General features: G+C 55.7%; 1 protein-coding gene across 1 annotated transcript in view; it reads right to left on the bottom strand.

The window, feature by feature from the left end:
- The window catches only part of DTX1 (deltex E3 ubiquitin ligase 1), a 33,512-nt gene extending 28,090 nt beyond the window's left edge, over positions 1 to 5,422 (bottom strand). The window contains exon 1 of the mRNA XM_042961969.1: positions 5,152 to 5,422. Within this exon, the coding sequence (XP_042817903.1) occupies positions 5,152 to 5,410 (259 nt within the window). The 5' untranslated portion in view covers positions 5,411 to 5,422. The remainder of the gene's footprint in view (positions 1 to 5,151) is intronic.
- Positions 5,423 to 23,380: the final 17,958 nt, after the last annotated feature.

The raw sequence follows: 23,380 nt of genomic DNA, 5'->3' as shown, positions 1-23,380 counted from the left end.
CCCACGGTCACCAAGCTAGCAAGGGGCCAGCCTGCAGTTCAGCTCTATATATCCGAGTCAGAGGGTTCGACCGCTATTCCCATGCTATGTGTCTGCCTCCGCCTTTGCAAAGCTCTGAAACCACTCTGGCAAGGGTCCTGTCTCTCTCTCTCTCTGCCCCTCTCCTGCTCACTCACGTGCACGTGTGTGCATGCTCTCTCTCGAAATAAAGAAATAAAAAGAAAAAAAAAGAATCAGCAGCTCCTGAAGCCAGAAAAGCAGCCAGGGGCCAGGGGGTGGGTCCGTAGCGGTGTGAATGTGGGCAGTGTGACAGGTGGTAATGACAGACACCCATGAACAGATTAGTTGGACCTGCTGCTGCCATGGGATGGACCCCCCCACCCCCGCCCAAACACACATCATCCTTCTGGCCTCTGCTGTCAGGCCCAGCCATAGGAGCCCCCCCCCCATATTGGCTGGGAGAGGGTCCCCAGGGGTCCTGTGACTAGGGAGCTGGTGCTGGAGGCCTCTGGGGTTACATAGGCCGTTCCCAGACAACAAGCCCCAGCAGAGCTCTGGAGGGAGAAGGGGGAGGGGACTCTGTCAGCCCGGCACCGAAGGTCACCTTGTTCTCCATCCCTGAGACCCGTCCGAGAGGCCTGGGTTCCACGCTGGGGCTGGCTGGCTGTGTGACCTCCGGCCCGCCTTCTCTGGGCCTCAGTCTCTCCATTGACAATAGCCTGCCTAAGAGTCTGATTTCTGGCGGTGCTTGCCCTGGTGATGGCTGCTTCCCTCTCTGGGCGGACCCACTGGTTTCCCACAGCCTAAGCCTGTCCTCAGATAGGACATCCACATGAGGGCAGTGAGCAGGGCTGAGTGGAGCCCAAGCTACCCAGAGAAGGAATGATGTGGGCTTGGTACCAATCAGCCAGAAAGCTGGCCCGTCCCTCTATCCCCAGCCATGGAGGTCCAGGGAGGAATCTGGAAGTTATCTGGGAAGTGGCTAAGTCATATCTCTGTCCAGCTGTGGGGACTGGGTGGAAACTCTTGGGTCTGGGTGAGCTGTCACCCTGACAGCAGGATGGGGGCCAACGAACCTTCAGGGAAGCTGTGGCCTTGCCAGGGGGGCAGCAAGCGGTTCCCGAATTATCTCCGGGCTGCCGGCGGGAGCCGACCCCGGATGGCTCCCGGGTCCAGCTCTGCCACCGGATGCTGCAACCACCCGGGCGAGCCCACTGACCTTGGCTTCGCATTTGTGAACGCCTGGTTTGCCTGTGGCAGGGGGCAGCTCAACACAGAGGAAGATGAGGAAAGCTGGGGGACACAGCACGCGATACAGCAAGAAGGTCAACATACTGCGGAGCACACACCTATGAAGAGGGCGCCCGCCTTGTGCTTTGCCTGACTCTGGCTCTCCCTTCCAGCCTTGTGCCTGGGATGCCACGGTGACTGCTCGAACATCACGTGGCCCAGGGTTACAGCATCCCCCCCCACACGTGGGCTTGGACCTGCAGGGCTTCAAAGGGAACCTCACCTCCCGCGGGGAGTGATGAAAACAGCCCGGCAGGAAAGAGGTGAGGGGGCACCGGCTGAACAAACAGCAGCCCCCACGGGACCGGGCCTGGCCTCTCTCCTGTGGTCCAAGCCTCACACCTGGGCTTCCTTCCGCCGGCTGCGCGACAGGCACAGAGACAGGGCGTTTGGGCGTCGGTGGTATACAAGCGGGTTGGTGCCGTGTGGGTGGGTGTGCACACGCGTACGCACCTTGGCCCACACTGCGAGGCGTGTATTTCAGTAGAGGCTCTGACGGGTGTGGCAGGGCTGTGTTACCCCATGGGCAGGTTGAGAGCACAACAGGGCAGGGGTCGGTGGGGTTGGTGAACGGTAGCCCGTGGGCCAAATCCGCCCACGGCCTGCGTTTGCACAGCTCGCGAGCTAAGAGTGGTTTTTACACTTTTCAATAGTTGGGGGGGGGGGGACGAAAGAATATTTCATGACTTGTGAACATTATACAAATTCCAGCGTTAGGGTCCATAACGAGTTTCATTAGAACGCGGCCACAGTTGTTCATTTGCTGACTGTGACTGCTTTTCTCTCACCAAGGGAGAGGGTGGTGCCTACAACAGAGACAGTATGGCCCGCAAAGGCTAAGATATTTACTGTCTGACCTTGTCAGAAAGCCCATCGGCTCCAGTGTTAGGGCACTGGCAAAGCTGAGGCACACTGCCCCTTCCCTCCCCCCAAAATTAAAGTTCGGCTTCAGGGAGCTTATCAAGAATTTTACAATTAGAAAATCTAGATAGAAGCTGTGTTCATTTCAGTACATGTACGTGAGCTTTTGGTTTTATAGCTTTATACTGTTTTGCGCGTGTGTGATGGTGGGAGTGGGGTGGGGAAGAGAGAGAGGCGGGGGGGGAGAAAGTGCATGCGAGGGAGAATCATAATCTTTTCCAAGATGGAAACTGAGGCCTAGAGAGCTGAGGACACCTGCTTGGGGCTCTTTCCTGGGCCATCAACAGTGAGGACAAGATGTCCTTTCTTGACTTGTTTTACTTCTGGGAGAAGTGGGGAACACAGAATAATGTGTCTGCTGGGGAGGCATTTTGCCCCTCCCTCCAGCAGCTTTCCACAACCAAGGTGCCCCCCTCCACCCCACAGGTTTCCAGGCCTTCCTCCCTTACTGGGGGGTCTTGGCAGGCTCCCAGGAGCCTGCTGAGGGACGAGTGGTTTTTTCCCTTTTCCGGCAGACAGGGGGTAGGTGTGGGTGAACAGCCCTGGGGAGGAGGCGTAGGGAAGTAGCTGAAGCTGCACTTCTGGGGGATTCAGCAAAGCTGAACCATAAACGGGCTGCCACTGAGACTAAGGGGCCTGCTGAAAGGGGGAATGGAGGGAGTTTGGGGAGCTAGGGGCCCAAGTGGGGGTGCTGGGATTAGGAAAGGAAAGGGGCCCGAAACAGCGGGCCAAGGACCAGGGGGCCAAAGTGGCAGCCTTGGGTGGGGTTATCCCTGCCTCCAAGTGCCCGTCCCCACCCCCAGCCAGGCCCTGGAAAATTTCCACACCCGGAGCTGGCTCTGAACCTGCAGAAAGCCAAACACCAAGCCAAGGAGAAAACCCACTTCCTCCTGATGTCAGACCCCTGCCCTCCAGCAGAGAAGGTTAGAGGATAAACCAGATGAATAGGGCAGGGAACGCCTAGCATTTCTCACTTCTCCATCTGGGGCTCGGAGCCTCTCTGGAAGAATGGGCGTGAGGGTTAATGGTGATTTTCTCTACCGTCAGGAGAAAATTCAAAGCCCTTTTCACGGCCGTCCAGGCTCTGCTCCAACCTCGGCTTGCACCACTTCTCCCTCACTTACTGCACTCTTAACACAGCGGACTTGAATGTACTCAGCTCCTTCCTGCCACAGGGCCTTTGCACGCACGGCTCCCTCTGCCTGGAACACTGCCCCACTCACTCATTCTTCATATTTCCGTTCAAACATCACTTCCTGAGGTTAATCTTCTGTCACCCCCCGTACACGGGGTTCATCTCATGTTCTCAGACCTGCAACCGCTCATCTGTGCGTTACGTGACTGCTCGCTCCCTGGGACCTCCAGTGTGGGTCCTCCAGTGAACCTCTGCCCGGGACCCGGTCTGTCTTGCGCCATGTGTTTTTCTAGTGCTTAGCACAGGGTCTGACGCCCAGCGAGATCAATAAGTGATTGTATGACAGCATGAATGAATGCCTGGCACCACCAGTGACCACACTCAATGCCTGGAGCTGTGGAATCACAGATGTGCCGAAACCACGTATTATGAATTCATCTGCGTCCCCACACTCGGTTAGCACCAAGCGATGTTCTAGTGCGTAGCTACCCACTAGAACTTTCTGTGACAATGACGGTGCTCTGGACCTATGCTGTCTGTCCAATATGGTAGTTCTGAGACACACGTGGCCACGGAGCACTTGAAATGTGGCTGGTGGGACTGAGGAACTGAATTTTAAAGTTTAATTTTAATTAGCATACATTTAAATAGCCGCATGTAGTTAGCGGCTACCGTCTTGAACAGCTCTGGAGGGCAAGGAAGTGTCCTACTATCTCCACGGCTGTTACGTGCGGTTCTGTCGCGCAGGGATTCGCAGGAACTCCCCCAAACCTCCCTCAGCCGGTCCCTGGGGTCAAAGGTGCCAAGGATTCTCTGGCAGCTTCCTTGAGGCAGGCACTCACCACCCCCCACTGCCCACCAAGCTTGTCGGAGACCAGCGAGCGACGACTCCCAGAGACCTCCACAGGGATGGCGTGCTTCCAGAACATGAATGCTGAGCGTGGACCTCACCATTTTTGTCACTATCATTACCTATCACACGACCACCAAGACGGCCACCAACCTCATTCTCTCCATCATTATTGCCCCATCACGCTACCCCTCCCCCCCCCAAGACAACCACCAAGTCCACAGTCAATACTATCATTGACATCGCCACCGACGCTGTCTCCATCACGCCCACCTCACCCCCTCCCTCCATCATTACCAACCGCCCTCACACCCATCCCAACACCACCAACACCTGCAGCCAGTACAGGAAACCAGCCAAGAGTGTTGGCTCTGGAACTCAATTGCCTGGGCTTAAATCCCCGCTCTAAATTTTTAAATCACTTGGTTTCTGTGAGACTCAGTTTCTTCATCTGTAAAATGGGACTAATAATAATAATAATAATAATAATAATTCAATCGTAGTAGGATCTGTGATTGTTGGGAGAGAATCCAATGAGGAAGTGCATGGAAAGCCCTTTCCCGGAGTGCTAAGGTTTTCTAGGTTCTGGGCTCAGTGAGCGCGATTTTACTCGATCCTCACACAGCTGTGGGAGACACTGACCCACCAATTTTACAGGCGAGGAAACCAAGGCTAAGAGAGGAGCTGGAGTTCAGCCAAGGCCCTACCACGCATAGAAGAGGCTGGACTGGAACCCAAGTCTTGAGCTGGACTAGGCGAGGCTATCCCTTTTTGGGGGGAGGTGAGCAAGGCTGGGTCAGCAGAGCAGTCTCCCAGGCTCCCTCCTCGGGGATGCCGCGGGGATTTTAGCATCCCACCACCACGAAAGGCGGTGTTTCGCAACGGTGATGGTGACACTGTCGGTCTCGGCCTGGCCGGCCGGGTGGGTGGGGCGGGGTGGGGTGGGGTTGCTCACCTGTGTCCTGGCGAAACTGGTGCATGGACTGCAGGTCGATGATGTAGGGCACCAGCTGGGTGTCCACCTGCCCCAGGACCACAGAACCACGGGCGTCCTCCTTGAGCACGTTCTCGATGTGGTGGCACACGGTGGCCGTGTAAGGCCGCCAGCGGCTGTGCTCATTTAGCCACTCCCACACCACCACCCGGGCCACATTCTGCGGTGGGAAGCCCAGCCCGTTCACGGGCATCATCACACCCTGGCCTGGCCTTGACATGGCCACTGCTGCAGCCGCAGGGGCCGGGACCCCGAAGGCCTCCTTGCGAACCCGGGGTCCTCTGTGAGGCCCAGAGGCCCCAGTTAAAGGAGCGTGGGGTGGGGTTCCAGGCCCCAAGGACCCCCGCCCCCAGCGCTGTCTCAGATAAACGGTGCTGCTCTGGACAGCAATCGCCTTTTTCAGGATGGGGAAACGCTGCTCTAAATTCCTTGGTCCCTGGGGCTCAGCAAGGACAGCGAGGCAGCCGCCCCTCCTCTAGGTCCAGTCTCTTTCCTGCAGGTCTCCAGTCACTTCTTCCCAGCCAGCCACGCAGGGCCTGTCACCCAGGAGGCCCGGGCCAGCCTGCTGGCTCTGCGGCGCCCAGCCGGCCCTCTGCGCTCCCAACTGCGTCCCAGACCCTGAGCCTGGCTCCTGCGGGGCTGCTCGCCTGGTCTCGGGTCCGCCCCTCCGACGGCTCCTGCTGAAGGGGGCGTCCCTGTCCCCCCTGTTCCTGCTTCACACGGCGTCCTGGTAGGCCTGGCTGGCTGAAGAACGCACCGGAGAGGGTGCGCCGCGGACCCCTGGCCCGCCGGCCCGGCTGCGGCTCCGGAGCTGGGCGGGGGGGACGAGGGGGGCGGGGGCCCGTGGGCACGCCCCACCCCACTCGTGCTCGCGACCTGCCGGGAGACAAGAAGGGGAGAGGGCCCTTTAAGAGGAGAGCGCAGCACCCCCTCCCCCTTCCCGGGAGAGCGATCGGCTGAGAACAATGGGGAACCGATGGGGGGGCTGGCAAGGGGGGCTCGAGGGGTCACCGCCCGCGTTCCCTCGGGGTCGGCCCGAAGGGAGGGCACGGGCCGCGGGCGCGATTTTCCGAGGCTCCACGCCTGCGGCGCCCCCTCCTCAGCTCCCCGAGCGCGCCCCTCCCCCGGGGCCCGCGCCGGGGCCGGGATGCAGGGCGCGCGGGGATGCGCGGGGATGCAGGCGCGGCCCAGGGCCCCTCGGGGGTCGCGTCGCCTCGCAGGCGAAGCCCGGGAGCCGGATGGTCGCGGCTTCCCGCCCTGGGGGTACCAGCGCCCCCCTTCCCCAGCCCAGCCCTCCCCCGAGCGCGCGGCCGGCCCCCCGCAGGAGCCGGGGGTGGGGTCCATAGGCGCCCCGCGCTCTCACCGCCTCTCCGCTGTGCTGCCTCCTTCTCCGCTGGCGCTTCAGCACCGCCGCCTCCTGGGCTCCCCCCGGAGTGGGAGGGAGCCGCGGTCCCGCCTCCGCGCCCTTTCCCTCCCAGGCCCCGCGGCCGCCGCACGCCGGGGCGCTGGGCTTTCCGCGCGGACAGACTACCCGGCCGACCGACGGACGCACGCGCCGGCTCTGGACGCCGGGATCCCGCGGGTGGGAGGTGGCCGCGGCGGAGCTCCGGGGAGGGGCGGGGAGGGGGCGGAGAAGGAGGAAGGGGAGGAGACAGGCCGGGCCCTAAGCGCCGAGGGCGCTGACAAGCGCAACCCGGGGGGGGGGCCCCCCAAATCCTTGGCTAGCCCCCCCTCACTTTGGGACCCCAGGGGGTCTCCTGACCCCATGCGCGAAGCCAGGCTGGGAGAGGGAGGTGTCTGTGGGTCGCCTGCTTGAATCCTAGTCGCCTTCACATTCCAACTGCCCAGTCCAGGGCCTGGCACCCAGTAGGTGCTCAATAAATGCTTGAATTAATGAATGCGGTCTGCCTGAAGGAAGATCTTTGCACATTCTAGGGCATAGCTTTCTCTTCTCCTCCCATTATTCCGGGGGAGGGGAGCGGGGAGGGCTAACAAGGCCCATTTCAGAGCCGAATGGAATCTTTGTGGAGTGGGAAGTGTAGATGCGGGAAGACTGAGGGCCAGAGAGGACAAGGAACACGGCCAGGATCACACAGCCGGTTCAAGCAGTGCCCAGACACCAACCCGGAACTGACTCTTCTTTCCGCACCCATTAGCTGGTTCAGGGCTCACTTCCCCAAAACACCCACCTGCTGCGGGTGAGTGGGATAGCAACAGCATCTTGCCCCCAAGGGGGGTTTAGGGGCCCCAGGCCGGGAGGCAGAGACCTTGGAGGGAGGTAAGATGGGGCCCTCCACCATCTCCTTCACAGATGTCTGCAAACAATAGGTGCTTCATAAATGCTGGGTGAAGGTTGGCCGGCTGGAAAGGAAGGCCAGCTCTCCTTCCTCTGGCAGGCTGGATGCAGCTGAGGACACGCATTAGCGGCGAAGGGGGTGGACCACCCCTGTGGCCTGCGGGTGTTTAGATTAGGGAAGATAATGGATGTGTCCGGGAACTCCAGCCAGGGGGCGGCAGACGGGTGGTGGGGGGGGGGGTCAGCGGCCTGTTTGGGAGCCTGCCCAGAGCGGCCCACACTCCTCTTCCTCCCCAGGGCTGATGGCGATAAACTAGGTGAGGTCAGGGGCCGGCTGCTCAGGGGCGCTTTCCCAGAATCAAAGGCCGCTTCCCCAGCCAGCTGGAGTGACCTCCCCTCCCCAGGCCCCTGCTCTGTCCTGCAGCCCAGTGTCTATGGACTTTCCCAGATCGAGTCAGTGACTGTCTGCTTGGGCCTGCCATAGACTAAAGGGAAAAAGCTCTCTGTGAGGTGCTGATGATCCAGGAGGATGACTGGACTCTGGGATTTAGTCTAGGGTGGCTTTATGGGGGTCCATGAGGGCCCCCCTCCCCCGTCACAGACCGACCGATGTGTCTGTGCCTTTTTCTGGGAAGCAGGGCTCTGGCTTTCAGCGAGTTTTCTCAAAAGAGACTGTGACCCAAAAGATTCCGAGCCAGTGCTCAACAACCTTTCTGTTACAGAAGGGGATCTGGGGACCCCAGGGTGGGGAAGCAGCTAATTCAAGGTCATATGGAAATTTAGCAGCAAGTCAGTCGCATGACTCTGGGACTGTACAATGCTCTTTAAGATCTGATTGAATGCCACGTCCTCCGGGAAGCCTCTCCTGAACCCATCCTGTCTTCCTCTGTGTTCCTTTGCCCCTGCCTTGATGTGACCAGTCTCTATCGCAATTAGCCACTTCAGTGCTGTCAGGGAGACATCCATGAGATCAGGGGCCGTGTCTGATTCGTCGTGTGTGGTGTGGCTGGTGCCCATTACATAATGGTTAGCATTTATTGAGTGCCTATTATGTGTCCGGCACTTGCATAATGCTAGTCTTCATAATTGCCCCACAACGTAGGGAATATTGTCCTCCTGTTACAGATGGGGAAAAAAAAAACCTGAAGCTCAAAGAGGTTAAGTGATCTGCCCAGGTTCCCACAGGGAAGAAGTGGCAGAGCTGGGGTTTGAACCCCAAATCCTTTTGCAACTCCCACAGCACCGCGCTGCCTCTGTGTTTGTTGAGTGCCTAATGAATGGCATCCGGCTAAGGATCCGGTGCGGCACGGCCCTACTGGCCCCTCTCCACTGGGGTGTGGAAAACCCGAAGGTGCAAAAGCCCTGCTCCCAGGGAACCCTGGGAGAAAGGGATTTCAAGGAGGGGAAAGGAATTTGGCCTTCCGGGAGCCACCATCCACTGGGGAGGTGGCTCAGACACCAGTGGAGAAGCCAATAGGACAAAAGCAATTAATCACAAGCTCTTTCAGAAAAAAAAAAAAATTTGTATGTATGTATTATATCCCTCGAAAAAGCATTCCAGCGTTTTCTCTTCTGCGTGTTTTTGTCTTGCGTGCTCACGGCCACGATCCTAGCCGAGGTTGTCAGCACAATGAGGTCAAACTGATGAGTTGGAGGACGTTATTCTGCCACTTTTCTAGATCTCCGAGTTGTACATCAAGTTTCAGGCCAATCGCACTTAGTTTAACCTGCGCACGAGGTTCACCACGATTTCCTCCTTCTGTGATAACTAGGATTTCAAGTTCTCCGACACAACCGTGCTTCACCCTCACGGTTGGGAACCAGACGATGACTCTGGAGCATGGCAGGCAGGAACTTGTGCTTTGCCTTTCTTCGCCTTGTTGGCGCTCTTGAGAGCACCATCCAGGATGTTCTTGCGCGCCATTATGGTGGCACGGGAGGGTGGCAGCTGGAGTTGAACTCAGTTTTTGTTCTTCCCGTCATCTGTTCATCCATTCACCCATCACTCTATCTATCTATCCTCTATCTACTTATCTATCCCTCCATGCGTCCTATTCATCCATCATTTGTACATTCGTCCCTGCAAGTCTTCCTTCCTTCCTCCCATCTTTCTTTCCTCCCCTCCTCCCTTCCTTTCTTTCTTTCTTTCTTTCTTTCTTTCTTTCTTTCTTTCTTTCTTCCTCCCTTTCCTTCCTCCCTCCCTTCCTTCCTTCCTCCCTCCCTTCCTTCCTCCTTTCTTTCTTTCCTTCCTCCCTTCCTTTCCTTCCTTCCGTCCTTCCTTCCTTCCTTCCTCCCATCTTTCTTTCCTCCCCTCCTCCCTTCCTTCCTTCTTCTCTTCCTTCCTTCCTCCCTCCCTCTTTCTTTTTTTCTTTCTTTCTTTCTTTCTTTCTTTCTTTCTTTCTTTCTTTCTTTCCTTCCTTCCTCCTTCCCTTCCTTCCTCCTTTCTTTCTTTCCTTCCTCCCTTCCTTTCCTTCATTCCGTCCTTCCTTCCTCCCTCCCTCCCATCTTTTCTTCCTTCCTCCCATCTTTCTTTCCTATCTTCCTCTCTCTTCCTTCCTCCCTTCCTCCCTCCTTTTTTTCTTTCTTTCTTTCCTCCAATCTTTCCTCCCTCCCTCCCTTCCTTCCTCCCATCTTTCTTTCCTCCCTCCCTTCCTTCCTCCTTCCCTTCCTTCCTCCTTCCCTTCCTTCCTCCTTTCTTTCTTTCCTTCCTCCCTTCCTTTCCTTCGTTCCATCCTTCCTTCCTCCCTCCTTTCTTTCTTTCTTTCCTCCAATCTTTCCTCCCTCCCTCCCTTCCTTCCTTCCTCCCATCTTTCTTTCCTCCCTTCCTTCCTTCTTCCCTTCCTTCCTTCCTCCCATCTTTCCTTCCTTACTCCCTTCCTCCCTCCCTCCCTTCCTTCTTTCTTCCCTTCTTTCTTTCCTTCCTTCCTTCCTCCTATCCACCTGTAACTCTATCCATCTATCCACTCATCTATCCGTCCATCCATCTGTCCAAAAATATTCGCCCCTGCCTATGGGGCAGACACTGGGCTATGTGCTAAGACACAGGAATAACCAAAACAGAATTGGTTCCTGCTCTCTTGCATCTCGGAGTCTAGGGCAAGACTGAGACATGAAGCAGAGAATCATACAAAGTGTGATCACAAAATTTTGCAAGAGCCACGAAGGACAAGTTCAGGATATCATGAGGGTCTCTCACAGGGGTTCTACCAGGTCTCAGGAGCCAGGGAGGGCTTCTCAAAGGAGGTGACATTTTCAGCTACTCCCTGAAGGATTCAGAGTCTTAATGTGGTTAAGTGGGGTGGGAGGGGGAGCAGAGGGGACACGGTTGTGCAAAGGCCCAGAGGTGAGAAAGAGCTTAGTGTGGGTGGGTTGCGATGTTATTTTAGACCAACAAGGGTGAGCGGGAGGCAAGAGGAAGTGGCAGGGCCATGATGTAGGGCCTTGTAAGCCCCAGCATGGGGAATTATGGGAGGGGAAGCCCCACCCTCAGAAGCTCTGACTTAGGTGGCCTGGGGGCCCAGGCATCGGTAGTTTTGGCCAATGGTCGTTTCCCTGGACTCAGGGGATTGAAGCAGAGAGATGAATCAGCCTATCTCCAGGAAATTAATAATAATAATAATAATAATAATAATATTCCAATAATATCTAATATTAGTCCTCAGATCTGATTTTGGGCCATCCATTTGTTCAATCAGAAAATATTTATTGAGCACCTCCTATGTGCCAGACACCGTTCTAGGCACTGGGGAAAGAATAGTGAAAAAAGAGACAAAAATCCCTGCTGACATGGGGGTGCAGGTGGAGAGAGCTAGGGAACAAACACGCAAGTAAAATACATAGTATATCATGAAGTGTAACTACTATGGGGAAAGAGAAACCCCTCTTAACACCGCTGGTGGGGATGTGAGTGAGTGTGAAAGCAGTCTGCTTTTATCTTTCAGAGTTGAGCGTGTGCAAATCATAATTATGACCCAGCCTCCTCCCGCGAAGTATGCACCCCGGGGAAATTCTTGCCCGTCTTCAACAGGAGACACACGGCAGAATATTTCTAAGGCCTCTGTTCACGGTGGCCCAAACGGAGAAACCTCCAAGCGCCCGTGTATGGGAGAGCAGACGAATAAATTCTCACAATGAACTATCACACGGCAGTCAAAACGAAGGGACCATCGCCCCACATCGCGATATGAACGGATCTCTGAAACAGAACAGCCGGTGAAAAATGTCCCATCACATAAACGTGGATTATGTGATTAACTTTCATAAAGTTAAAAGCAACTCAAGTTCTCCACGCGTATTTGCAATACTACATTATGAAAAGGAAACGTGGGAAGAATAAATATGGGATTCAGGGTGAGGATTTGGGTGGCGGGATAGGACGCTGGGATGGGGGACGTGTGGTCAGATGTGGGTCGCCATCGAGATTCTAGTTTTTGTCTTGGGTGGTGAGTTCATGGGTGTTTGTTGCATTGTTAAAAAGGATCATGAAAAGCTGAGGAGAGTGGGTTATGAAGTCTTCTTGGATTTCGTGAAACACTCCAGTCTCCCTCGGGTGGTACCACATACACAGTGAGCAGCTGAGCCAGAGAAAGCCCAGGTCTGGTTGACCTTGAGGCCGTTGGTCTGGGATAAGGGGTCTCGACCCATTTCCGTTGTGGTGTCCTCTCGTCTTTGGATAACCTGGGGCAGGTGACTCCTGGCCACCTTTCCCTCTTCTCCAGCCCCTGGGCAGTCTGGAGGCAGGGCGGGCACACTCCATCCACCAGTCACTGTGTCCCCAGCACAGAAGGAAGGGACCCAGAGGAAGAATGAGGTCAGAGTCAAGGGTGAGCAGTTTGTGGTGGGAGGGTGGTGCAGCTCTGGGGCTGGTCCATCGGGGAAGGGAGCAGGGAAGAAAGAGCTCTAACTTTCTCCAAGACTCTAGTGTTCTTGGTTTTTTGGTTTTTTTTTTACCCCTCTAGAAACTGCCAGCTCCTTCTGTGGAGGAGAGAAGGGGAATGGCTACACAGCGCCCCCTGGTGGCCTGTTTTGGGCCGTTGCTCTCCTGCTGGAAGGACTCCCAGGGAATTCATTTTACCTGTTTTTAATGTATTATTATTGCGGTAAAAATGCACACCATAACATTTATAATCAATCATTTCTAAATTTTTTAAATGTTTATTTCTGAGGGAGAGAGAGAGAGAGAGAGCAAGCATGAGTGGGAGAGGGGCAGAGAGAGAGAGAGAGGCAGATACAGAATCCGAAGCAGGCTCCAGGCTCCCAGCTGTCAGCACAGAGCCGGGCGTGGGGCTCGAACCCATGAACCCCGTGATCATGACCTGCACCGAAGTCGGTTCCGGCCCTGGCAACCCCCACTGTACTTCCTGTCTCCACGATTGTGACTGTTCTAGGCTATTTGTCCTTTCAAGACTGGCTTTTTATCACTTGGCATGATGTCCTCAAGGTTCATCCCCGTCGTAGCCTATGTCAAGCTTCCTTCCCTCTCAGGGCGGAAGAAGATTCCATCGAGTGTATACGTCGCCTTTGATGTATCCGTTGGGCCGTGGAGGGATCCTGGGGCAGCTTCTACCTCTGGGCCGTTGTGAATAAAGCTGCCCCGAGGGCAGGTGAGCCACTATCCCTGAGACCTGCTTTCAGTTCTTTCCAATATACACCCACAAGTGAACTTGCTGGATCATTTGTGCTACGACTGAACTGTGCTCACCCCCCTCCCAGGTCATGTGTTGAATCTCTCACCCCCCAGGAGAACGTATTTGAGACGTGGCATACCTAAAAAGGGGGTACTCAAGGTTAAATGGGGCCATGGGGGTGGGATCCTCATCAGACAGGACTGGTGGACGTTTATATAAAAAGAAGAAACAGGGGCGCCTGGGGGGGCTCAGTCGGTTAGTCGTCAAGACCGGCTCAGGTCCTGATCTCACAGTTCACGGGTTCGAGCCCTGCGTCGGGCTCTGTGCTGACAGCTGGGAGCCTGAAGCCTGCTTTGGATTCTGTGTCTCCCTCTCTCTCTGCCCCTCCCCTGCTCGCCCTCTGTCTCTCTCTCTCTTTCTCAAAAATAAATAGGAACATTCCAAAACAGAGGAAGAAACAGGGTTCTGTTTCCTCCCCTGCCTTCAAGTGGAGGAAAGAACACGAGCGTACCCCGCGAGAAGGGGGCCATCTACAAACCAGGGGGAGACCCCTCGCCAGAACCCGGCCACGCCGGCACCCCAGTCTCAGACTTCCAGCCTCCAGGATGGCGAGATCAACGTCTGTCGTTTAAACCACCCAGCCTGTGGTATTTTCTTCTGGCGGCCTGGGCTGACCGATACGATATGGGGGTTCTGTCTTTAATTTTTCGGGGAGCTGCAGCTACACCCATTTCACATCCCCACCAACAGAGCACAAAGGTTCCCATTTCTCGGCACTCTCACCAACAATACTTGCTATTTTCTGTCTTTCGGTTTTTTCCTTTTTAAAAAAATAACTTTGAAAAAATGCTTATTTATTTATGGAGAGAGAGAACAGGGGAGGGGCAGAGAGAGAGAGGGAGAGAGAGAGAGAATCCCAAGCAGGCTCCCTGCGGTCAGTACCGAGCCCGATGTGGGGCTGGAACCCACAAACCGCGAGATCATGACCTGAGCCGAAATCAGGAGTCGGACACTTAACCGACTGAGCCACCCAGGCGTCCCAGGGGTTTTGTTTTTGTTTTTTTTTTTTTTTGATAGTAGCCATCCTGGTGGGTGTTCCAGGGAATTGTTTCTCCCGACCCTTCAGTGAGGGCCTACTGTGTGCCCAGCGCCGGGCTAAGTGCCTATGTCATTCTTGTCACGATCCAATCCTCACCGGACCCTGCTGGTGAAAGCGTTAGCGCTTGTCCACATTTACGGATGAGGACACCGCGGTTGGAAGGGACAAGTGACTGAGTGCTATCAGCCAGCAAATGCTAGGCACGTCGACGGTTCGAACTTGGGTCCGTGTGACTCTACAGCCCAGGGTCACGAGGACAGCTGGCGGTCACAGAGCATCACCCCTGTGTGGGCACCGCCCTCTGCTCCTCACAGACGTTCCTACGAGAGAGGTGCTATCATTAGCCTCGTCTTCCAGATAAGGAAACTGAGGCGCAGAAAACTCAAGGGCTGCCTCAGGGCCACGTGGCCACTAACTGGTCCAGCCGGGGTTTGAATCTAGTGGCCCCTCTTGCGGTGACATGAGCGCACAGAGCTTCGCGAGTCTCACCTACGAAAATCCAGATTTTCCCGAAGGAAACACGAGGGAGGCTCCGATGTTGAGTACGAGAGGGACTGTAACTGACCCGAGGTGGCTTCTGGGCTTCCAGGAGCTGGTACTCTGGTCCTGGGTTCCCAAGGAAAGCCCAGGCATTACATGAGATAAACCAGATTTGAACCTGTCTGCCTACCCCGCCCCCCCCCTTTTCGGGGGGGGGGGTTAACTTTTTATTTTAAATTCATTTGGGGCATACAGAGAAATTGTGAGGGATGTAATAAATTCTTGTATACCCTTCACCCAGATTCTTCAAATGTTAACATTTTTACCATATTTGCCTTCCCCCCCCTCTCCCCCCCCCACCTTCAGCTGATTGGATCAGGCCCACCCTCATTATGGAGGGCAATCTGCTTAGTCAGTCTACTTATGTCAATGCTAATCACATCTAAAAATGCCTTCACAGCCACGTCTAGACTGGGGGATCCAAACATCTGGGCATCGTAGCTCCAGAAATCACAACCTCAGACAACAGTGTCCAGAGCAGGAGGGGAGAAAGAGGATTAAAAAACTCTTTTCCCGGCCCGTCTCTCTCTTAATAAGAGGAAGACAGTCTTCCCAGAGTCCCTCAGCAGACTTCCCTTGCTGTTTAATTGGCCAAGCCTGGGTCACATGCCCACCTCCAGACCAGTCACTGGCAAGAGGGCACTGGCTTAGACCAATCAAGACGCATCTCCTGGGACTGGGTGGATGGTTTGGGGAGCAAGGAAGAAGGGGGAAGTGACTGCCGGGTGGGTAACCAACAATGTTGGCGGGTACTTAATGCTGTGAACTTCATCACGTACTTGGGGGGCGAACAACGGATGACGGCTGAACTTGGTAGAGGCAAGGGTCCCACAGAGGAAGACAAGCATGGAGAGGGCTGGCTTGGGTCTCCTCAGCGGGATTAGTTTTCCTGGCTCGCCCAGTGCCCTTGGTGGTTACCAGGATATCTGGAGGTCTCCACCTGGTCGGGGAGGCGGGGCGGCCCAGCTGCAGACAAGGAAGTGGCCGCCACCGGCTGTCGTCCTCTCTGGCGTGACAATCTGATTCTGACCCACGGCCGCCCCGCCTGGACTCTGGCCAACCCGCTGACACCTGGCCGGCCACCTGCTATTCATCTAGAAGCTGAGTCTGCAGGGGGAGACCATGGAAGACAGATCGGGAGACTTTCCCAGCACGGAAGCGGGGATGGAAGGAGAGAGGAGAAGGGGGTTTTGACCCCAAAGCTACCAGCCAGAGAGAGAGAGGTCGAGGATACACCGAAATGGGGTGAAAAATCCGATTCTCATTTACAGGACACTTTCCTTTAGGTGCCCCCCCCCCGCCCCTTCTCCAGAGCCCTGACCGCATCACAGGGTCCCTTCCACCGTGTAAGGTTGCATATTCATAGATCGTGGGGATCAGGATGCGGACAACTTGGCCCCACTATTCAGCCTATCACCGTCACCCGGTGAGGAGTGGCGGAGACCTCTGAGCCCCCACGCTGCCCCCTTTCCTTCCCAGCAGGGCCACCGCAGTTTCCGTCACTGACGGATCCCAAGTGGCCTTGCTCACGCCAGCGGCAGCGTGTCCGTGGATCCCGCACTTGCCATCTTTAGGGGAGGGATGGGCCCGCGGGTCTCACAGTCTGGGGTCTGCGTTGAAGTCCTGGCTTCCACCCTTCCTCGCTGTGTGACCCGGGGCAAGTTACTGCACCTCTCTGTGCCTCTGTCTTCTCACCCGTAAAGTGAAAACACCTGTCCCATCGGTGGCGCGCGTGAGGACCAGGTGGCTGAATGAATGCAGGGTTCTCGGGACAATGTCTGGTTCACAGTAACTGCCGTAGGTGTTGGCCAGCTTTATGCACGCGGGCACTTACTCATTCAGTCACGAAAGCATGACCTCCTGTCACTCCCCGTCTGCCTCTGGGGTGGGCAAGTGTCAGGGTATTCAACCCCAGCTGCCACAACAGACAAACCTGGAATCACGGGGGCTGAACACACTCACGGCTTGCCTCTCGCTCACCTGAAGGCTGCTGAGGGCGCGCACCCGTCCTCCCTCCGTGGACAGCACGCGTCCTCCGTGCTGGGCGCGGTGCGGGGAAGAGAGACACCGGACAGCTTTCCTCCATCGTGACCGGCTCTCATCTTGGAAGCGACACGTGGCGGGGGGGGGGGGTGGAGCCTGGGGAGGGACAGAGGAGGCACCTGATGCAGCCCGAGGGGACAGGAGGCTTCAGGGAGGGGGGGACTAGCAACCGCAGCCTCGGACAGAGACGCGTCTGTGATGATCCCGGGCGTGGCCAGGGAGAAACCTTGTAGGGCGCCCAGGTTTCTTCAACTTTCAGGCTGGGATATGGAATCGAGGTTTCGTCTGGAGAAAGAAGGATGGGGCAGAAGTGGGGCGATTCGTTGAGGTTTGGTCGACCTGGAGACCCTGGCGACCGGGTCCACTGACCCCTTGAACTTGGATCGGAAAACACATCTTTACTCTCGTTTACCGCTAACTGCAGTGTGGCGTTTCTGTCCGCTACGGGCGACATAGCACAGACGTAAGTATAGCGGGTTAAGACTGTGGCATCAGGGGAGATGGCAGATGGTTTATGGCACATTTCGCCTGTCGGAGCCACGTCAAAAAAATACCGCGTTTACTCATCACTGCGTTCAAATCATGAGAGTCATGAGGCTAGAATCTTCACTTTAGCCAACAACGCCCGATGGTGGGGTGAATCGGCGGGGGGCCCTGGGAGCTGCAGCTGAGGGAATCTGCCGGGCTCTTGGGTGGCATTGGTGACCCCTGTGGGTGGGCGTCTTTCCCCGGGACCTGGGTCATTGTAGCTGCGGAGGCGGCCACCCGGCCCAGGTCGAGTGGGGGCTGCAGCCTGGGTTCAAAGCTCAGCTGGGAAGTGAGTTTGTTACCACTCGAGGAGAATCTTTGGCTTTTGATCACCCGTGGCCGTTGGAACCTTTGCTCTGTGCGAGCGGAGATCCACAGTGGTTCGCTAGCCCCCCAAAGCGGGGTTTTCAGGAGTTCCTGCGATCAAGGGGTTGAAAGCTTAACATCTGGAGGCAGACTGGCCCCGGGGTAACATCCCACCAGCCCACCTACTGGCTGCAGGCCCTTGGGCCAGGGAAGTGACTTCCCCGGGCCTCAGTTTCCTTGTTTTATTTTATTTTTTTTAAATTTTTTAAATGTTTATTTATTTATTTTGAGAGACAGAGACAGAGCATGAGCAGGGGAGGAGCAGAGAGAGAGACGCAGAATCCGAAACAGGCTCCAGGCTCCGAGCTGTCAGCACAGAGCCCGACGCGGGGCTCGAACTCCCAAACCGTGAGATCATGACCTGAGCCGAAGCCGGACGCTCAGCCGACTGAGCCACCCAGGCGCCCCGGGCCTCAGTTTCCTTATTTGTAAAATGGGAACGGCGGTATCCAGCCCAGAAGGCAGTGCTGAGGCCTTAGGGTGACAAGGCGCTTACCGCCCGAGGGGAGCGGTGCTCGGTACATGGTGGCCGGTGGTTGAGAATGTCCTTTTCCCCGGGGGCCAGACAGAGCCAGCAGCAGGGTCCCTTCCCCTCCTGCCCTCTTTGCTCAGGCTTCATACTGCAGCAACAGAGCCTCCTTCTCCAGGCTCCTAAATCAAGCTGAGCGGTGAAGCGAGTCTGGCCCATCAGCAGGGACATTTCCACTCGGAGCAGCTTTGAGATAGCGGGGTTTGCCGATGGCGTTTCTGCTTGGGCACTGGGCCTGTCTGGGCTGTTTACTGCAGGACGCCTGGAGGATGTGAGCAGGGAGCGGGGAGAAGGACGTGGAGCCTTCTGTTGCCTTCAGGGGCCCCGCAAAGGCAAGGGGAGGACGGCAGGGCTCCGGGAGTAGAGAGTCCCCACCTGTGGGGCCCTGGGTGTGAGCCTGAGAATGCCTCCTGGCCACGACCTGGGCGGGGGCCTCCGGCAAGAGAGCGGTTCTGAGCCTCGGTTTCCCCCTCTGTCGGACGGAGGGAAAGTAGGCAAGAGTCCAATGAGATGGCCAAGGAAGAGCTCCGCGCCAGGCACACAGAACACAGGAACGTTGGGCAGCTTCCTTAGCAGACAGGATGCACAGAGCTGAGCCCCGCGTGGCCTCGGCCGAATGCAGACTGGGGACGGGGGTGCGGTGCGGTGCCTTTGGTCCATTTGGCCTGCCTTGGCTAGGCTGCCCCCGCTGGCACCTGGGGGCCACCCACCTGCGTCTTCTTCTCTCTTCTGTACTTCCGGCCGCAACCCGAGATTCTCAGCAGCTGTTGGCCACCTGCTAGTTCCCAGCTACAGACGGGGCCGGCCGCGGGGGCCCCTCGCTCGGAACTGTACGTGGTTCAATGCTCTGATGTCCTAGTCTTGAAACTCTTCACGTGTTTTGGGCAAGGGGTCTTGCATTTTTATTTTGCGCCGGCCTCTGCAGATCATGAGGCTAAGGTGAGGCTAAGGTGACCGCTCACCACGAGCAGAGCTAAGGTGACCGTTCCTTTGAGTCCACGGCTTCTTCCGCTCTCCGTGAATTTACGATCTTATCGGAGCAGAAGCTTCTAGATGGAAGAGCATTCGCCAGTGACTGGAGTCTTAAGGAATTAGTCTGTATTCAAATATGCCCCCAGGCCTAACACTAGGATGTATCCGTGTGTTCAGGCTTACATGTCTCTATTTTTTTTTTAATCATTTTTTAAAATGTTTATTCATTTTTGAGAGACGGGGGGGGGGAGGGTGGCAAGTGGGAGAGGGGCAGAGAGAGAGAGAGAGACACAGAATCCGAAGCAGGCTCCAGGCTCTGAGCTGTCAGCACAGAGCCCGACGCGGGGCTCGAACTCACGGACCGCGAGATCCTGACCTGAGCCGAAGTCGGCCGCTCAACCCACTGAGCCACCCGGGCGCCCCCAGGCTTACCTGTCTCTAAGTGGGAGAGAATTTTATTGGGAACATGGAGGAAAGAACACTTGATCCTGCCTCTCTTTAAGAGTTAGCGGTGAACTGGGACACAACGTGGGGCGCGTTAAATGTCACGTAAGCTCGTCTTCATTCTTGTTTTTCAAGAGAGCCTCACAATCAGGCCTGTCCTCTCCTCCCCAGTCAGTACGAGAGTTTGGGTTCTTGTTTCAAGGGGCTCCGTCGAAACGGTCTTTTTCCCAGTTGTGTTTGCATCTATTTATTATGTTCCCAGGGCGGGAAAACAGACATTTCGGCCGCTTTCAAGTGCACAGCTACTCGTCACGGCTCACACCATCCTCTGCAACCATCGCCTTGATTTCCAAAACGTTCTCGTCGTCCCGGACGTACGCTCTGGCCCCCTCAAGTTATAACCCTCCTCTGTGGCTTCCCCCCAGCTCCTGCCAACCCCGTATCTACTCCCTGTCTCCGAACTTGCCTTTTGTAGGTATTGCGCGTAAGTGAAACCGCGCCACGGTCGGCCTTCTGGCCTATTCTGGCTTCTCCCACCTGGCGGACTGTTTTCGAGGTCCGCCTGCCGAAGTCGCACGGCCCCGCGCTTCCTTCCTCTTCTGGCTGACGACGATTCCTCTGCTTGGCGAGCCCACGGTGCGCTCATCCGTTTGTCTGTTGGTGGACACGTGGCTCGTTTCCACCTTTGGGCTGCCGGGAACCACGCTGCTGGGGATATTTCTGTGCGTGAAGCATCTGTCTGGATGCCCGTTGCCGATCCTTTGGGGTGTATGCCGAGGGGCGGAATCGCTGGGTCATGGGGTGATTCTGTGTGTCGCTTTTTGGAGAACGTGTCAAACGGTTTCCCCAGCGGCCGGGCCACGTTACAATCCTGCCAGCCGGTGCATGGTTTCCGGTTCTCCACATCCTCCCCTACGCGTGTGTTTTGTTTTTGTTTGTTTCCTTGGGTTTTTTGTTTTGTTTTGTTTGTTTTTGTTTGTCTTAAAATTGTTTTTTGGGGGGGCGCCTCGGTGGCTCCGTCGGTTGAACGTCCAACTTCGGCTCGGGTCATGATCTCACAGTGCGTAGGTTCAAGCCCCGCGTCTGACTCTGCGCTGACAGCTCAGAGCCTGGAGCCCGCTTCGGATGCTGCGTCTCTGTCTCCCTCTGCCCCTCCCCCACCCGTGCTTTGTCTCTCTCTCTCTCAAAAATAAACGAAAACTTTTAATAAAAATAAATTGAAAAAATGCAATTGGGTTTTTGTCTTTTGTTGTTGAGTTGTTGAAGTTCTTTATATATTGTGGGTATGCAACCCTCACTGATAGGATTTGCGAATGTTTGCTTCCGTTCTGTGGGCAGCCCTTCCACTCCCTGATAGCGTCCTTTGATGCACGAAAATTTTTAAACGTACTGAAGTCCGACGTATCTATTTTTTCTTCGGTTGCCTCTGTTTGGGTGTCACATTTAAAGAAAACCATTGCAAAATACGAGATCGTGCATGCTTTCATCTGACAGCTTTATAGTTTTAGCTCCTAAAATCTGGGCCTTGGACCAGTTCTGTTAATTTTCGTCGATGGTATAAGATAAGGGCCCAGCTTCCTCGTGGTGCATACATCTGGTTTGCTCAGCACCCTGTGCTGAAGGGACAGAATGACCTTGGCACCCTTGTTGAAACCACTGGACCAGGGACCTGAGGGCTTATTTCTGGGCTCTCAATTCTATTCTATTGGTCTGAATGTCTATTCTTAGGCAAATCCCACACTGTTCTGATTACCGTAGCTTTGTGTCAAGTTTTGAAATCGGGAAATACGAATCCTCCAACTTTGTTCTTATTTTTAAAGATTCTTTGGGCTATTCTGGGTCCCTTGAAATGCCGTGTGAAGCTTAGGATGAGTTTTTCCCATTTCCGTAAAACGTACCATGAGGATTTTGATAGCGAGTGCTTTGAATCTGTATACTGCCTCGGGTAGTATTGTCATCTGAACAATGTATATATATTTTAAAAGGTGGCCTGTCTTTTTTTTTTTTTTTTAAGTTTATTTATTTATTTTTGAGAGAGACGGCGAGAGAGCACAAACAGGGGAGGAGCAGAGAGAGGTGGGGACAGAGGATCCAAAGCAGGCTCTGTGCCGACAGCAGAGAGCCCGATGGGGGGCTCGAACCCACAGACTGTGAGATCATGACCTGAGCCAAAGTAGGATGCTTAACCGACTGAGCCACCCAGGCTCCCCTGTCTATTTTTTGAGAGAGAGAGAGAGTGAGCAAGGGAGGGACAGAGAGACAGAGAGAGAGAGAGAGCGTGCATGAATGGGGGAGGGGCAGAGAGAGAGGGAGAGAATCCCATGCAGGCTCCACGCTGTCAACACAGAGCCCCCCTTCACCGGGCTCAAACTGGTAAACTGCGAGATCCTGACCTGGGCCAAAATCAAGACTAGGACGCTTAACTGATGGCACCACCCAGGCGCCCCTGTCATCTGAACAGCATTCAGCCTCCCAATCCATGAATACAGTTCCAGCAGTGTTTTAGGATCTCCTGCATTAATCTTTTAATAGGGAATTCTTAAAAGTGGGAAAGCCGACCAGCCTCAAAGACTTGCATCCCTGTTGGTCACACTCGAGGTCAATGGGAAAGGCGAGTTTCTCGCTCGAATGTACTGCACAGAATGATTGCAGAAATACCTCAGCGGATTCATTCAGTAGCGTCCGTCCAGTGTCCCCAGGCCTGTTTCGGAGCCATTGGTCGCCTTTCCCTTCTCTGCTCCTAGTGAGTAGTTAACGAACGGGATGTGGAAATAACAGATTGTTTAAAGAGGCCTTATTGCCTGGATCGCGGTTCAAAACGAACCTCCCTCCCCAGGCACTTTCACTGACTTTACGTAAAGCACACCTAACCGGTTCCTGGGACTTTCCTGCTTCCCGCCCGCGCGAGGTTAATTCTCCCGATCACCACACGATGGCAGCAAAGAGCAAAGGGTGCGGGAGCCGCGAAAGAACAGGCGCGAGAGGAAGGAGAAGGAGGGGTGAGGGTGTGAGCGGGACCCCGGACGCCGCTCAGGGCGGATGGCGCCCCCCGCCCCCGCCCCGAGTCCCACACCCTGCAGGCCTGCGATATTGACCGGGAGTGTGAAACCGCCCCGTGCAAGTGGGTTGACACGCTCCAAGTGAGATCACACAGACAACTGTAAGAAAACCAGTATTTTCCTTTCGCAGGGGAGCGGAGGGAGCACGAAGAAATGAGGCGCACATAGCAAGCCGCTCTCCCTCCCCGCCCTGGTGCGGGAGCTCCCCCACATCTGGTGTGGAGGGCGGAGGAGGAAACCAGAGGGGTGCCTCTCCCACGTGACCTGCCTTCCGGGGCTGCAGGCTGGGCAGGTACAGCCCCCAGGGCGCCCGGTCCCCGGCTGCTTACCTGTCCGCCACCTGAGATGGCTTCGACCAAAACAAATTCCCGCAGATTCAGTGGCTTAAAGCCATGCGAGTTCATTATCTCACCGTCTGTAGGTCAGAAGGCCAGCAGGCCTGGCTGGTCTCTGCACTGGGTCTCCTAAGGCCGTGTCCCTAACCTGCCGGAGAACCCGCTTCCAGACGCCCTCAGGTTGCCTGCTTGCAGGACTGAGGTCCCCGTTTCCTTGCCGGCTGTCAGCGGGAGGCCATCCGCCTTCGCTGACTCAGGATTCTGCATCTCCAAACCGGCCACAGTCACTCCTGTCCTGCTGCTGCTGCTTTAGCCGAATCGCTCCAACTTGGGTGGGAAAGGCGCTCTGCCT

Source organism: Panthera tigris, chromosome D3 (assembly GCF_018350195.1).
Source record: "Panthera tigris isolate Pti1 chromosome D3, P.tigris_Pti1_mat1.1, whole genome shotgun sequence".
NCBI classification, from domain to species: domain Eukaryota; kingdom Metazoa; phylum Chordata; class Mammalia; order Carnivora; family Felidae; genus Panthera; species Panthera tigris.
Note: the sequence above shows the minus strand (reverse complement) of the source record. Positions and strands in the feature narration are given on the sequence as shown.